The sequence below is a fragment of the Podarcis erhardii genome (assembly GCF_964252035.2).
Source record: "Podarcis erhardii genome assembly, chromosome: 6".
Classification (NCBI taxonomy): domain Eukaryota; kingdom Metazoa; phylum Chordata; class Lepidosauria; order Squamata; family Lacertidae; genus Podarcis; species Podarcis erhardii.
This window is the reverse complement of record NC_138510.1, coordinates 48412289-48428237: the sequence shown is the minus strand read 5'-3', so window position 1 is coordinate 48428237 and position 15949 is coordinate 48412289. Positions and strand designations below refer to the sequence as shown.

Below are 15949 nucleotides of genomic sequence, written 5' to 3'. Positions count from 1 at the left end.
TTTTCTACTCTTCTTCACTTTCATGGCTGCCCAGTTTGAAGTGTCCCCAGCCCCCACACTCATCCAGTGCTGGGAGCCTTTCACTTACATCAATCTGACTCAGGATGACATCAATGATGCTGCCAACGACTATAAGGAAATCAAAGACATTCCAAGGGTCCCCAAAGTAGCCCTGGGGGAAAAGGAATAAGAAAGTGGGTTCCAAAGAAGTAAGACAGGACCTTTCTGGCACCTTCCCAACCTAAGGACCGATGTTGAAACTTGTGTGACTTGGTTAGGACTAAAAAAACCTTACATGCAACCATTCCCTCCTCCCCAGCAGTATCCCCCTTAAAGTGTGGCATGTAACTCTAAGCCAGATATGGGGAACCTGTGGCTCTCCAAATGTAGTTTGACTACAACTCCCATCATCCCTGGCTATGACTATGCTGGCTCAGGCTCATGGGAGTTGTAGTCCAAAGATGTATGGAGGGCCATAGCTTTCCACCACTGCTCTAAGCAAAATGACAGACCCACTTCCCTCAAGGAGCCTTATAGGTCCATATCCCAAACTCACCTTAGCCTTGAAGGCTATAAGTTTAAGGATCATCTCCACAGTAAAGAGAAGAGTGAAGACCACATTAAGGATATCTGAGAGATGGTCCATTGTCTCTGATTGATTATAATGCTGTAAAGATGGTTAAAAGTAGATGATTAATAGAGTTAGAAACAAAGCCCTGTAGACCAAAAGGAAGTCTATATTGTGACAAAGGGAGAAATCATATTGATTGCTAGATACCAAGTAAAAGAGATACACATGTAGAGAACAGGCTCATCTTGATGAGTGAGCTGTATGGTTGTAAAGCTCCACTTATCCAACATACCTGTACTAACAATGCCTCTCATTGCTCACTTGTACAGTGGTACCTCAGTTTAAGAACAGCCCTGTATACGAACGATTCGGTTTATGAACTCTGCAAAACCGGTAGTGTCCTGGTTTGTGAACTTTACCTCGGTCTAAGAATGGAATCTGAACAGTTGAAGGGCACAGGCATTGGTAGGCCTCATTAGGGAAAGCGTGCCTCAGTTTAAGAACAGTTTTGGTTTAAGAACGGACTTCTGGAACAGGTTAAGCTCATAAACCAAGGTACCACTGTATTTCTATATTGGAATCCCTGGAATAACAGCCCAGTTCAGTTACATTGTGTGTAGTGTACAACTGATGGATAATAAGACCCACCCATATTTCTAAACACCAGATCAGCAAGTGCTCATTATTGGGGCACTGTTTTGTAATTCTTCTTCTCCAAGCACAACTCAGGATCCCACAATCATCACTACTGCTGCCATTCTACAGCTGGGCAGCTGTTCCACTCATCCATACCTGCATGCCCAAGCAGATGGTGTTCAATGTGATCAGGAAGAACATAAGGTACTCAAAGTAGGAGCAGGTCACAATATACCATATCTGGTACTGGTAGGGGTTCTTGGGAATGTAGCATCTCAGAGGGCGTGCTTTGAGTGCATATTGCACACACTGGCGCTGGAGCGAGAAGAAATACAAGGTGGGAATGGGGCTAGGCAGTGCCTTCCATACTTTAGGTTCTCTTGTTCATTATCTCAGCAATATGAGCCATACCTGGTTCTTGTCCAGCTCACAGTTTTTGTACTCTGTTTCACCCTGCTCCTGGAAGGTGACGATGATAAAACCTACAAAGATGTTCATCATGAAAAAGGCTATGAGGATGAGATAGATGATGAAGTAGATGGCAACGCCCATGCGATAGTTGTAGATGGGGCCTACGTCCTCAGCGCTTGTGTCAATTGCTTTGTACAATAACCTGGAAGAGTTAGAACAGCGGTCGAGATTAACGGGCCTGGGCAAAAGACCTTTGTAGAAGTGGGCTATGAAAGGACTTTGCTCGATGGGTTATCAGCTCAGGTATCCATGCCTCCTCTGACAGGGGCGGCCCACTCTCAAAGGGTTTTCCAAAAAATCAGTATAGCTAAATAAATGTAGAGCTATAACTCTTTTACTGAGTGGGTTCCAGGCAACTTTTCCTTAAATTGCTCTGTTGATGTATTATGCCTTCTGATTCTCAAAGCAAAATATTTTGTTGCTGAGAAAACATGTTTTTTGAAAAACCCAGTAACTGCATCAATTGCCATGGTTACATGAATGTCTGGTGTAGCTCTCTGTGTATAGTGTCTAAAACATCGTTAGCGATATTTATTAAAGCTTCCCCTTTCAGTGTTATTTTACTTGCACAGTATAGCTAATTAGCAACAGTAGCAGCATACCAGCTAATCCTTCTGACAATTCCCAACAGCCCACCTTGCACTTTGCCCCATGCTGGGTTCTGAACTCACTTAGGCCATCCTTCAAAGGTGGAAACAGTGAAGAGAGACATCATGGCTGACAATACATTATCAAAGTGGAAGTCATTGAGTATCCACATTCGCTCGTCCTCCACAACCTGCGTTGGATCAGCATCGACGTATGTGATGAAGTGTCCCCTGGGACAAGAAACTTTATATTAGTTACAGACAAGGAGCCTGCACCTTCTGTTAATTCGTATTAGATTACAGTACAATTCTATGCAGATCTACTTGGAAGCAAGTTCCACTGAGTTAAGTTAAGGATTGTAGCCTAACATTTCGCCAATGCTGAGATAGTCACTCAACAGCAGTCACTACAGCAAAAAAGGAACTTGTTCAAGTTGCGTAAGACTGATCCAATGAATCCCAGGCTGGCTCATCCCCTCCTTGGCCCTAGAACATCCTGTCTGGGGCTTGCCACTGGCTGCCACTGCTGGGGAACCCACTGGTAGCACTTCTGTCTGCTCACACATTTGGTGAGTGGAAGACAGAGTACTGCATCAACAGAGTAACACAGGAGTCACTCTGCAGAGGGACACTGGCAGAGGTTGGCAGGGCTGGATGGAGGGACACCACCCACCCACTGACCCCAGCCTGGCACAATGGGGTGTTTTTTTTCTTTTATTGCTCTGTTAACGCAAAAATTACTCTGGCCCACAATAACGGGCCAATGGCCGTAATAAAGATCAATCCAATCACTCTGGCCCACAGCTTCCCGTCACACTGCAATTATAGTGTCCCAGGCTGCAGAAGACTATGACGCATAACCAAGGCTTACCTGCATTCTTCTGCAGTGATCTTGGTTGAATCTGTACAGCTAAAGAACTTCCCCTACATTTAAAACAGAGATCAAAAGTTATAGGGATTGTTGGTATTTGGCTGTTTCCCAAATATGGCCTCAACAGTCCTGAGAGTACTGAAAAGTGAATGTTTCCAGCTACACAAAAGCCCGGGCCCAGTTTTTACTGTTGAAGGAGAGGAGACAGTAATTCATGACAGTTTCCCATTGCTGACTGGCAAACCATGTGGGAGTTGTATTGAAAGGGAATAAGATTTTGCAAGTGACTTACACATTGACTGTGAGGAAACTGCAGTGATGTTAGTTAGCTTCCTTGAGGTATGTATTGACAGGCTGCAGTGGCTCCATGTTGCACCCAAGATTGAGAGGGCCCGTTGTGCGTCATGTGTGTGTGTGTGATGTCACAGACTTAGACCATCACCTGGGTAGGTTTGGAGAATTGAATATGCTTTCTTAAAGGAAGGTTACACATCACAGAAGGACCTGAGGGTGACCAGACCAAACCGTAGGTATTCGGCCAACCGAGACAAATGAGAATGGTTAATTCAGTATAGTGGCCCTGAACTGATTATCTCTGGCAGCAAGCTATCCTTGTTTATATAAACAAGCTTTTACAAACTCATGGACTCAAACAGTGTGGAAGTTCATTCTATCTAGGAAAGACTGTCACCTTGAAGAGCTGCACCCCAATGCAGGCAAACATGAACTGTAGCAAGGCACTGACAAGCACAATGTTGCCGATGGTCTTGATAGCCACAAAAACACACTGTACTACGTGCTAGAGAGAGAAAGAGAGAGAGAGGTTGGTTAGATGTTATTTGTCCATTGCTCATTGTGATTTTTCTGAATAACTGCGGTCCAGCAAAATATAAGTAGAGATTGCTTTGCCTGGTTCATGCATACATTTCAATGCATGCTGCTGGCTTAGAGAGGTCATCACATTTCCCTTACTATCCCTGATTTCTGGGTTATCCAGAAGAGGAAAACATTCCTACTATCCCACTCACCTTCAGCCCCTTTGCTCTGTTAATGGCTCTCAGTGGTCGCAGTACTCTGAGCACCCTGAGGATTTTCACTACTGAGATGGCACTGGACCTGTGGCAGAATATGAGGAAAACATTACAGTGGGAACCCTTATTGTGCTTATGTTACATGGATTCTGTCCTGCCTACAAAGAATATGGCCTTTTGATTATATCTAGTGATTGAATGGGCCATTCCATGGTTGGGACCATGAACCGGAGAATGCTGTAGGACTGCCTTGCTACCGGGGCAGCTTCAGAGAATTCTTCAGAAGGCAAAACCACTGCAGGGTGCATTCAGACATGCAGAATACTGCATTGCCCTAAGGTGCTACTGGAAGGAATTTTTTTATTTTGTTTTGACCATGGCAGACCAACACGGCTACCTATCTGTAACTGCATTGCCCTAGTTTTCCTGATTATAATGCTAGCACTTCTGAACCATTTTCTAACATTCCTTTCACAATGCAGTACCTCTTGTGTTATGGAACGATGGCTTTTGGATAGATGTACGCTAAATTTCATTCACACCTGTGAGTGTGGAGTGACACAACAAAAAAACATCACTGGCCGATGTCACTACTCCCTCACCCCTTCCGAACATGTGTGCTTCTGTTCTCCCATGATTCCCCCATGAAAACAGCAGGAAATAGCTGCATGCTTGTACACTGTCCCAAATTTCCTCACTTTACTCCCAACTCTAGTTGATACAACCAGCCACAGTAAATTACAGAACCAAAGAGCCTTTGAACGAGGGTGAGGGGACCATTGGAGGAAAAAGGCAGACCTTTGCAGCAACTAAGACTTTCACAACCCACTCAGTAGGATCAAACTACAGGAGCCAATTGTACCTCCACTTCCGATGCAGTGGGGTGAGGGATAACTGTTTGACTCTCAGGGCACACCCACACCACAGACCTAAACTGGTTTAACAGCCAATCCCTTTTTCCAGGGAACTCTGGGGATTGTAGCTCTGTGAGGGGGATAGAACTCTCTTAACAATTCCCGGTACTCTCAAGAAACTGCAGTCTACAGGAATCTTTGGAGAAAACAGTTAAAGTTGTATGAAATCAAAGCAAATGTATAGTGTGGATGAGGCCTCAGTATGTTAACTGATAATTATGGCTGTGAATATTCGTTGCTTTGGGAGCAGAGCTCACTACTCTTCATGGAGCTCCTAGTTTTCAGGGTCTGAGAGGCGGTCAGTTTCTCTTTACAATGTTTTCCTTTATATTTCAGGGTGTTTCTTACTACCCTATGGTCACACAGATACATCCCTCATATCCCACAGTTGCTGCCAAAGACACAAGGAGAATGTTAACCCCTATCCTACTTCCCTCAGAGTTGGCCCTACCACAGATCGATGAAACCCAGGCCTGTTCTTCCATCACAATGCTTACTCAAATCCCATGGAGATAAGAGAGACAGCCACAACGAGCAAGTCCAGGATGTTGAAATAGTTGCGGCAGAAGGATCCCTTGTGTAGGATAGCACCATAAGTAGTCATCTGTGGGGAGCAGGAAGACTCAGTTAGGCCCAGTTTTTGTATTACTTTGAGGATATTTCTCTCAGCAGCCTAATTCTGTAAATCATTGGACCTGTGGATGTTGACTGCTGTGTTCAGGATGAAGCAGTTGTCTGAGAACGAGCACTTCATCATCAGCACAGAGAGTTGGCAAGCTTGAATTTGATGCCCGCTATTTGTACAGGTGGTTAACTATTCAGATTGCCAACTCAGCACAATGGAAAAAAGATGAGTAAGTAAACATTGGAGATTTCCATTCCCGTTTTATGATTCCATTGGAATTCCACAACATCTCTAAGTGTGACTCACCTTTAGAACGATTTCCACTGTGAACACAGAAGTGAAGCCAATGTCAAAATATCCTAGAATCTGGAGATAAAACAAGCAAAGAAACAGGATGCTATTTTTGTCAGTGCAACTCTATTGCTAACATGTCTTTTAGCAAATTTGCTGGGTTCTGGAATGAGAACTATAGGAGAAATATTGTCTGAATATTGATTAACAGAATCTCCTATTTCTTCAAGCTCATTTTGCAGTCTCCAGGTAGTCCCAGCTAAACCAGCATGAACAGTACTCTGATTTCTAAAAAACAAATGATTGCAGAAATGTTTTTGGTTATCCCCAATATATTAAGATGCAGGCAGCTGTCATGTAAAAGCAAACCTGTTTTTCCTCTACATATTATTTTAGTTTGCAAATACATTTAGCCATGAATACTTTTAACTTTTTACCAGTTGTCCATTATCTTCTGCTTTTAAAATAATTGCTTCTTATTGGTTGTATGATATGATTGGCTCCATCCTTATTGAGTTTCATGAAGATATGACTTTTAAATAAAGACTTTGGGTCAGAACGACACTCTTTGGCTTTCTGCGATTTATGCATGAAAACCAGTCACTTATTTTCATCTACAGCTTCCTGTTGTTGCCTTTTGCATGTTGTTTCAATTTCATACCAAGTAGTTTTCACCGAGGCAATTACAATGGATGCAGGGCTTTCGTAAGTCACTCTGGACCACCCACTGGTACCTTGCCAGTAGCGCAAGCAAGCCTATCTAGTCACCTTATTCCTGAAGGACTCGGCCCGTAATGGATCCTCAGCTGCCAGTGAGACGCTGCTGAGAAGAATGAAGAGGAGGATGAAGTTGGTGAACCAGGTGGCATTCACAATCCGGTGGCACAGTACACGGATCCTGAAGAGGACAATTTAGGGAAAGAAAAGGAAGGTCATATTCTGCTTAAGCAAAAGAGTTCATAGTACAAAGGGCACCCAATGGGGAATTTCACTGTTCATCAATGTGCTGGTAGAAAGTGCCCATGTGACATTTCTACCCCTCTCAGAGTACATTTGGAATATGGGCACTCTACCAATTTGTAGAGCAGAATTGTTGAGTGAATTGAGCCTGTGTTTATGTGGGTTCTTGGACAACCCAGTCCATAACATTATGAAAGGAATTACTACTTTACGGTCCTTTCACTGCCAAACTGCAGCGCTTTTACAGCTGTGGTGCTAGTTTAATAACCATTCAAGGAAAGTCTGAAGACCAAGAGGATAGTCTGAATTGAAGGCATCTGATTATACTGATGTCTTTGCCGAGGTTAAGCAAGCCTGGCCAGAAAGGAATTTGTGCCTGGTGGCAAATATTCCTGGTTAGATCGTCTTCGTATCTGAGAGGAAGAAGTAAGGCCTACTTGTTGGTTGGGCTAAAGATGAAGAATGAGCTGGCTTCGGGCATAGGCACTGCCTTCTCCTTCAACTGCAGCTCTGCCAGAGGACGTGGTCGAGGACTCAGTGGAATTTCAGGCTCATCTTCTTCATCATCACCTGCAGGGCACACAGTCGGTCACTGAAAAGCTTCATGCAGAGGCGCTACATGCACAGCCAAAAGCTTCACTCATTTCTAGGCTTGCTATTAAGCCGAAATATAAGCATCAGAGTATCTAAACATCCCTAAGGGACACGGGTGGTGCTGTGGGTTAAACCACAGAGCCTAGGACTTGCTGATCAGAAGGTCAGCGGTTCAAATCCCCGCAACGGGGTGAGCTCCCGTTACTCAGTCCCTGCTCCTGCCAACCTAGCAGTTCGAAAGCACATCAAAGTGCAAGTACATAAATAGGTATCGCTCCAGTGGGAAGGTATACGGCGTTTCCGTGCGCTGCTCTGGTTCGCCAGAAGTGGCTTAGTCATGCTTCCACATGACCCGGAAGCTGTATGCCGGCTCCCTTGGCCAATAAAGTAAGATGAGCACTGCAACCCCAGAGTTGGTCATGACTGGACCTAACGGTCAGGGGTCCCTTTTCCTTTACCTTTATCTCAACATCCCAACATAGCATTAAGTCAGTTCAGTCCAGAATTCTCTTCATTCCTGGGGTAGGAATGAAAGAGACAAACCTTCCTTACCTGGGAAGTCAGCGGAGGGATAAGGGTCCTTGATCTCATTGACATTTGATTCAAACTCATCCACCTTCAACTGAACAGAAGAAATAAAAATGAAAGCAAGCTCAGCAGCGTAGGCAAGCTCACTCTGATACAGTTTCTAGGCATGCTCTGAAAACCTTCCTGTTTCAGAAGACTGATTTCTGCTGATCTATTTAACATGACATTGCTTTTATTGTATTGTTTATTCTTACGGGATTCTTAACCATTTTTAAAATTTCTGTTTATACTGTCTCTATCGCACAGTGTTTTGTGGGGGCTTTTTTTAAAGCACCTAAACAAAACAAAAAACAAAAGAAGGCACTTGTTGCTGTCACCCATGGGGGAGACATTCCATTCAGTCTGCATTGAAAGGTGAATCTACCTAATTCACACTCTCTGAAAGTGGAGAGAAATGCAGTAATCCGTTTAAATCTTTCCAAATTTCGCAACACAGTTCTCCAGCCAAGAAATGTGTACAAAAATGCACACACTAGCGTGAAGTGTGCATAAAAATGCATATATTAATTAAATAACATCAAAAATGAATTCTGTTGGGGAAAATGGATTTGCAGGAATGTGTTTTTTTAGATAAACCTGCATAGAAAATTCACAGGAGAAATTCGTACCACAATGCTGATGAATTTTCATGAGGACTTTTTAAATATAAATTTGCAGACTGATGTGGAAATGTGGGGGACTGAACTCTGGATTGGAAAAGTGGCAAAATGGAGACAAAGCAATACTGACTGATTCACCCACTCTAGTCACCCGTGGCTGACCTTGGCTGTGGTGGGCATTCCTTCTCCCTTGGCTTTCTGTTCCAGCTTCTTAGCCAGCAACTGCTTTTCCTCTTCTGACTTCTCCGGGTAACCTCTAGAGTGAAGAACCAAGAAAGCAAGAGGAGAAGGAAGTGAAGCCAAGGGGAAGCTATTATTGGGGGGGGGGCAGGAAACACCTTACAGTTCAGCCAAACCCCCTGTTGGGTCCCAGATGAGAACCCAGAGGTAGATATTGTCATGGCCACCAGGAGGCACAACTGACCGGCCCATTTTCTTTTTCTTCCTCTCTTCAGCTTTGGCTTTCTGGGCAGAGGTCAAAGTTTCAGCTTCAGCAAGGTTGTCCACGGCAATAGCCAAGAAAACATTGAGCAAGATATCTGGGTTGTGGGGAGCAAGGCTAAGGAATTATACAGTGTGAGTTTAGGTAATATAAACCTGAAGCCCTGAGCTATTTGCATCCAGGATACCCAAAGGACTCCCTGAGCCCTTCTATCCCAGCTTGATCACTGAGATCAAGAAATGCTGTTGGTTGTTCCCCACGTTTCAGAAACTTGACTGGCTTCAGCAAGAAGTTGGGCATTTAGTATCCCATGCTATGAAATACTCTTCCAGCAGAGATTTGGCAGGCACCCTCATTTCTGACCTTCAGATGGCTCTTGAACACTATGTCAACAGGTCTATTCAATGTTTTGATTGTTTAAGGTGAGGTAGTCACTTTTATGATCATTACATATTGTTTTATCTCTTTTGTACATGTGGTTGTACACTGCCCTGATATTTGACATGAGGGGTGGTCTCTATATTTATAAATAAATAAGACTTAAGAGCATGTTCTTAATAAGCTAATAATCCTAATAATGGGACACAGCTTCCCACACCATTCAGTTTGGCAGGTAGAGCAGAATGAAAAGTGCAGGAAGCAGTCAGGAGAAATGGGAATATCATTTTAAAAATGAGGACCCTGGTGTGTAGATTGTGTACTGGTCCTCATAGCCACATGCACACACCCATCTACTGCGTGGACAGAAAACAGACCAACATGAAATGCTGTCACCATGAAATGCTGTGAGAAATACTTACATTGCATCTTATGGTGATGTTGCAAAATGAATGCATGAGAATTCAGTGCAGAAGAGCTTTTATCTGACTCTATTAATAGGGGACTCCATCCCCCCTAATGGGGCAAAGAAAGGATACAATTCCCACAGACAAAGAGAACAATGAAGTAAATGCAGACCAGCACACCAGGGTAGACTGGCCCTCCATAAGCCATTATGCCATTGTACATAACAGAAGTCCAGTCTTCCCCAGTCAGGACCTAGAAGTAGACGAGAGAGATATTAGCAGCAACAGGGTATCCTGAGCACAACCATTGCATGAGGCCTGGCTTCTCCAACCTGGTGCCCTCCAAATATTGTTGGATATCTGGTCCCATCAATCCCAGCCAGCATGGCCAATGGTCAGGGGTGATGGGAGTTGTTGTCCAACATTTGGAGGACAACAGGTTGGGGAAGACTGCATTAGGTTCTCATCTGAGTTTGAAGACCTCTTCATTAAAGACCCTTTTCTCAGGCCCCATTGTCCAAAAAGTCTGTGCGTTCCCAAAGCTCAGACAATACCCCACAATTCACAGATTCTTATTTCCCCCATTGGTCACCCATTTTCTGCCAGAACTTAGTACAGAAGACAACAATTGTCACCTACAAAACCCTGCCCTTAAACTGGCTTATTAAAAACCCCAAGTTGTACCTGAAAGACAGTGATGAGAGCCTGAGGGAAGTTATCAAACGTGCTGCGCCGTATCACTGTATCATCAAAGTCAAACCTCCCTCCAAAAAGTTGCATCCCTAATAGGGCAAAGATGGTCATGAAGAGGAAGAGGAGAGTGAGGAGGGAGATGATGGAGCGCACCGAGTTCAGCAGAGATGCAACTAAGTTGTTCAGAGAGGTCCAATACCTAGAGAGGGACACCAACGTTATGTGCACACCTATGTGAAGATGCTAAGATAATTTCAGATCCAGGAGCCAAGCTTTGAAGTGCAGCTTTCTAGCTAAAGACAGAGAATATAAATCATCCTAATGACTAACTAACTAAAACTAGTTATAATCTCATGGCTGCCATCTTGAATGTAGTTGAGCATATGCAGCCACATCCAATAGGGCAACAAATTCAATTTATTTATTTGCTTTTTCACCCGCTCTTCATCCAAGAAGTGATGCCAAGGTGGGGTATGCCAAAGACCAAACAAAGACTATAGCAGCTCAAATAAAGGCATTAAAACAATATAGCATCGATCTGTACACGAGACATACTGTTGGCTGTATTAAGTACAGCTGTTCAGTGTGCTCAGTTGCATTCGGCAGGGAGATTGCTATGCCTGGATGACTCCATCTTCTGTTCTGCCATCTAATCTAGCTTGGTACCTAACATGACTAGTTCCCAGGACTAGAGAAGCTATTTTCAAACATCATAGCTCATCCAAGGGAAAGTTTGACAAATCACTGCTCTCCACTACAGATACGTAGGCAGAGAACAGGTGTCAGATTTAATCAATTTGTTCAGCCTCACTCAGAGACACCAGAAGATGAAATCTCACATCCTCTTTTACTTTTTAGAGATGGACTTGAAGCAGGTAGCCACACGGTGGTCACATGCACACCAAATATTTAAAGCACAGTGATACCACTTTAACAGTCATGGCTCCCCCCAAAGAATCCTGGGAACTGCAGTTAAAGGTGCTGAGTTGTTAGGAGACCCCTTGCAGAACTAGTTCCCAGCACCCTTAAAAAACTACAGCTCCCAGAATTTTGGGGGTGGGGTAAGCCATGACTGTTAAAGTGCTATGGGAGTGCTTTAAATGTATGGTGCGGATGTGACCAACTCCATGGCCACCAAATGAATACAAAGGAGATCTGCCAGATAGTATGAGAGATGCATCTAGTTTAGCATTATGTTTCCAAAACTAGCTGGATGCTTCTGTTCTGCTTCCAAGCCTCCTGCATCTCACCAGGATGGCAAAGGTTCTGGAGCCAAGTCCTATGAGAAATGGTTGGCATACTCACTTAGTTATTTTGAAGAGCCTCAGCAGTCGAATGCACCGCAAAACAGAGATGCCCAGGGGTGTCATGGAGGTAATTTCCACCAGTATGATCTCTAGGATGCCAGTGCACACCACAAGGCAATCAAAGCGGTTGAAGATTGACATGAAGTACTGGCGGAAGCCCAGAGCATACATCTTAAGAATCATCTCTATCGTGAAGAGGGCCAGAAGCACCCGGTTGGCAATATCTGTAAAGCAGAATGATGAATGGACCAGATCTCCTCTGTCCACGAGGAGCCCAATTCCTCTTCAGAGAGAGAGAGCATGAGGGTTGGGAGGAAGAAGTGGAGGTGGAAGTCCAGAATTACTTCCTTCACTCTACTCAGCTCTCCTCTGCTGGGAAATAGTGCTTCCACTTTCAGAAGCCAGCTAAGATGTTAAGAGTGCATGCAAGAATCAAGCTACCCGTTACATGTAGCGGGTGTATAATGTTAGGGGTTTGCGGGGGGAGGGGGGTAGCCTGTATGCTGAGACCCTTCTAATTCCTAAACACAGCACGTGTTGAAAATCTAAGGAAGGTTTGAAACTTCTTGATAATGGCCCTCTAAATATGGGTTGTTAAGGTAACAGGTAAGGAAATAACTGATCAAAGTTCTTGCGGCTCTTGCATTTTGAATAACATTTTCCAATTTCCAATTTAAATATATATACCACTATACTTCCTGTCCCATGTTCCCCTGCAGTCTGTTCAGTTTTCCCTTTGACTTTTGCCTTTCACACCTGAGAATCCACCTCTTACATTATGGTTAGGGCAAAACTTTATTAAATGCAGTTGCTGCTTGAGGCAAGAAGGAAGTATATTGGTATGGGAACAGGTTTGGCATGGGGTTAAAGTGGGACTAGCGCAGTGAGAAGCCGAAAGGAGGATCAAGCAAAGAAGTTTAGGATTGAGAGCATCACAGCACCACCCCCTGTTAATCAGAACCTTCAAAGTTCCCTTAAACAGAGTGCCCAACTCACCTTGAGCTTTGGTCAGCCAATCAGGTTGTTGGTGATGCTCAGTAGCTATTGAGATGGTGTTCAACGCGATAATCAAGAGGACAAACCAATAGAAAAACCTGGACTTAACCAGTTCGCGGCATTTCCTGCGGAGAAGGCGGTTCGATCGTCGCCAGTGTCGACTAGAGAAAAAGGAGACAGTTAAAACCAGAATGGTGGCACATGAACCCCTGAAAACGGTTTCAGAACCCTACCTATTCTTAGTTTTCACTTGCTCTAGTGCCCGTGTTCAGAATTTCACAGGACTTTTGAAAAGCATCACTCTTACTAATATGGTTGTGGTGATGCAGCACTAAAGCAGGCCTGCAAAACACAACGTGCAACTTCTTCCCTGGGTATCTGCAATCTCCAGGGTGGCTTCCAAATATTTAGTTTGTGCCTCTTTAAGGGGACCATATAAGGCCTAACAAGGCCATCAAAACTGCAGGTGCAGATGGAAGAATAAATAATCCCTGTGGTCTCTGGGAGAAATTCAATGTTGTGCTAAGTTAAAGTACCTTAACAGTGCACTAGTAATGCTAGCAGAATGGCTGGCGCAATAAAAGGCGGGAAGCGAGCATGGTTCTCGTGGCTGGTGGCACAACAGATAGATGGGGGTGCAGGGAGAAAATGCTTCCAACTCTATGATATACCCTCCAACATTTCTCTGGTGAAAATAGGGACATCCTATTCAACAACAACAACAACAACAACAACAACAATTTTACTATTTATACCCCACCCATCTGACTGGGTTGCCACTCTGGGTGGCTTCCAACATATATAAAAACATATAATAATAATAATAATAATAAATTTTATTTATATCCCGCCCTCCCCAGCCGAAGCCGGGCTCAGGGCGGCTAACAACACTAAAACAGTACAACATTATAAAACATTATAAAAATGGATTAAAATGAATTAAAATCAAAATTGATGGCAACCATAAACTAAAGTTTTGTAAAGATTGCCAGAGGAGGGAGTCAGGCTGCGCCCTGACCAAAGGCCAGGTGGAACAGCTCTGTCTTGCAGGCCCTGCGGAAAGATGTCAAGTCCTGCAGGGCCCTTGTCTCTTGTGAGAGAGCGTTCCACCAGGTTGGAGCCGCAGCCGAAAAAGCCCTGGCTCTAGTTGAGGCCAGCCTAACCTCTCTGTGGCTTGGGACCTTCAAGATGTTTTTATTTGAAGATCGTAAGTTCCTCTGTGGGGCATACCAGGAGAGGCGGTCCCGTAGGTACGAGGGCCCTAGGCCGTATAGGGCTTTGAAGGTTAAAACCAGCACCTTAAACCTGATCCTGTACTCCACCGGGAGCCAGTGCAGCTGGTATAGCACCGGATGAATGTGATCTCTAAGCGAAGACCCCGTAAGGAGTCTCGCTGCAGCATTTTGCACCCGCTGGAGTTTCTGGGTCAGTCTCAAGGGCAGCCCCACGTAGAGCGAGTTACAATAATCCAGTCTGGAGGTGACCGTCGCGTGGATCACAGTGGCTAGGTCGGGGCGTGAGAGGTAAGGAGCCAACTGCTTAGCTTGGCGGAGATGAAAGAATGCCGCCTTTGTTATAGCTGCAATCTGCGCCTCCATAGAGAGGGAGGTATCGAAGATTACACCCAAACTCTTAACGGACGGTGCTGGCACTAATTGCACCCCCGCAAGAGATGGGAGTTGCCCCCTCAGCCCCCCATCGTCCCGTCCCAGCCAGAGGACCTCTGTCTTCGAAGGATTTAACTTCAGCCGGCTCCCACGTAACCATCCAGCCACAGCCTCCAAGCATCTGATCAGTGTGTCTGGGGCAGAGTCCGGGTGGCCGTCCATCAACAGATAGAGTTGGGTGTCATCAGCATACTGATGGCAGCCCAGCCCAAAACTCCGGACAAGCTGGGCGAGGGGGCGCATAAAGATGTTAAAAAGCATTGGGGAGAGTATTGCACCCTGGGGCACGCCACACACCAAGGAGTGGCGGGATGACAATTCCCCCCCAAGCGCCACCCTCTGTCCCCGACCGGAGAGAAACGAGCGCAGCCATTGAAGGACTGTGCCCTGGATCCCCACGTCGGCAAGGCGGTGGTCCAGGAGTTCGTGATCGACCATGTCGAAGGCTGCTGACAGGTCTAGAAGAATCAGCAGCCCCGACCCGCCTCGGTCCAGCTGCCTGCGGAGGTCATCTGTTAGGGCGACCAGAGCCGTCTCAGTCCCATGACCAGCGCGGAAGCCGGACTGGAATGGATCCAGAGCCGATGTTTCATCCAGAAACCTACCAAGCTGTTCAGCAACCGCTCTCTCAATCACCTTACCCAGGAATGGAAGATTCGAAACCGGGCGGTAATTGGATAGATCTAAGGGATCTAATGATGTTTTCTTTAAGAGCGGGCGCACCACTGCCTCCTTCAGTTCCCCTGGGAATGTCCCGGTGCCAAGGGACAGATTGATGATATCCCCCAGGGGGGCCCGCACCTCGTCTGGACACGCTCTAATCAGCCAGGACGGGCACGGGTCGAGAGGACATGTGGTGGGCTTTCCAGCTTGGAGGAGTCTGTCCACATCGGCTGGGGATATCCGGTCAAAGTGGTCCAATACTGGACCCGAGGACAGTCGAGGGGCCTCCAGTTCCTTTATTGTATCCAAATTGGCAGGGAGGTCATGGCGGAGCAACAAGACCTTCTCCGCAAAAAAGCTCGCAAATGCCTCACAGCTGTGTGTCAAATTGTTATTTAAATTTGGCTGTCCTTCGAGGGACGTTAAAGACCGAATTATACTAAATAATTGCGCCGGGCGAGAGCTAGCGGATGCAATGGAGGCCGAGAAGTGAGACTTCTTAGCGGCCTTCACTGCCATCTCATAGGTTTTCATAAAAACCCTATAAGATGTTCTTGAGGCTCCGTCACGGGCACCCCGCCATACTCGTTCTAGCCGTCTGAGGTCCCGCTTCATTTTCCGGAGCTCCTCGGTAAACCAGGGAGCCCGGTTTCTGCGG

The 15949-nt window shown here is 45.4% G+C and overlaps 1 protein-coding gene across 2 annotated transcripts in view; it reads right to left on the bottom strand.

Moving 5' to 3' along the window:
* Window positions 1-15949, bottom strand: part of CACNA1S (calcium voltage-gated channel subunit alpha1 S) — a 61940-nt gene that overhangs the window by 25854 nt on the left and 20137 nt on the right. For both annotated transcript variants that reach the window (XM_081866268.1, XM_081866269.1), the window contains exons 10-28: window positions 12962-13122; window positions 11964-12189; window positions 10650-10857; window positions 10098-10218; window positions 9163-9277; window positions 8901-8994; window positions 8104-8173; window positions 7395-7527; window positions 6766-6895; window positions 6013-6072; window positions 5579-5685; window positions 4165-4252; window positions 3828-3935; window positions 3137-3189; window positions 2350-2496; window positions 1619-1820; window positions 1364-1522; window positions 557-667; window positions 89-172 (exon numbers count right to left, since the gene is read on the bottom strand). In XM_081866268.1, the coding sequence (XP_081722394.1) occupies window positions 89-172; window positions 557-667; window positions 1364-1522; window positions 1619-1820; window positions 2350-2496; window positions 3137-3189; window positions 3828-3935; window positions 4165-4252; window positions 5579-5685; window positions 6013-6072; window positions 6766-6895; window positions 7395-7527; window positions 8104-8173; window positions 8901-8994; window positions 9163-9277; window positions 10098-10218; window positions 10650-10857; window positions 11964-12189; window positions 12962-13122 (2377 nt within the window). The remainder of the gene's footprint in view (window positions 1-88; window positions 173-556; window positions 668-1363; window positions 1523-1618; window positions 1821-2349; window positions 2497-3136; window positions 3190-3827; window positions 3936-4164; window positions 4253-5578; window positions 5686-6012; window positions 6073-6765; window positions 6896-7394; window positions 7528-8103; window positions 8174-8900; window positions 8995-9162; window positions 9278-10097; window positions 10219-10649; window positions 10858-11963; window positions 12190-12961; window positions 13123-15949) is intronic.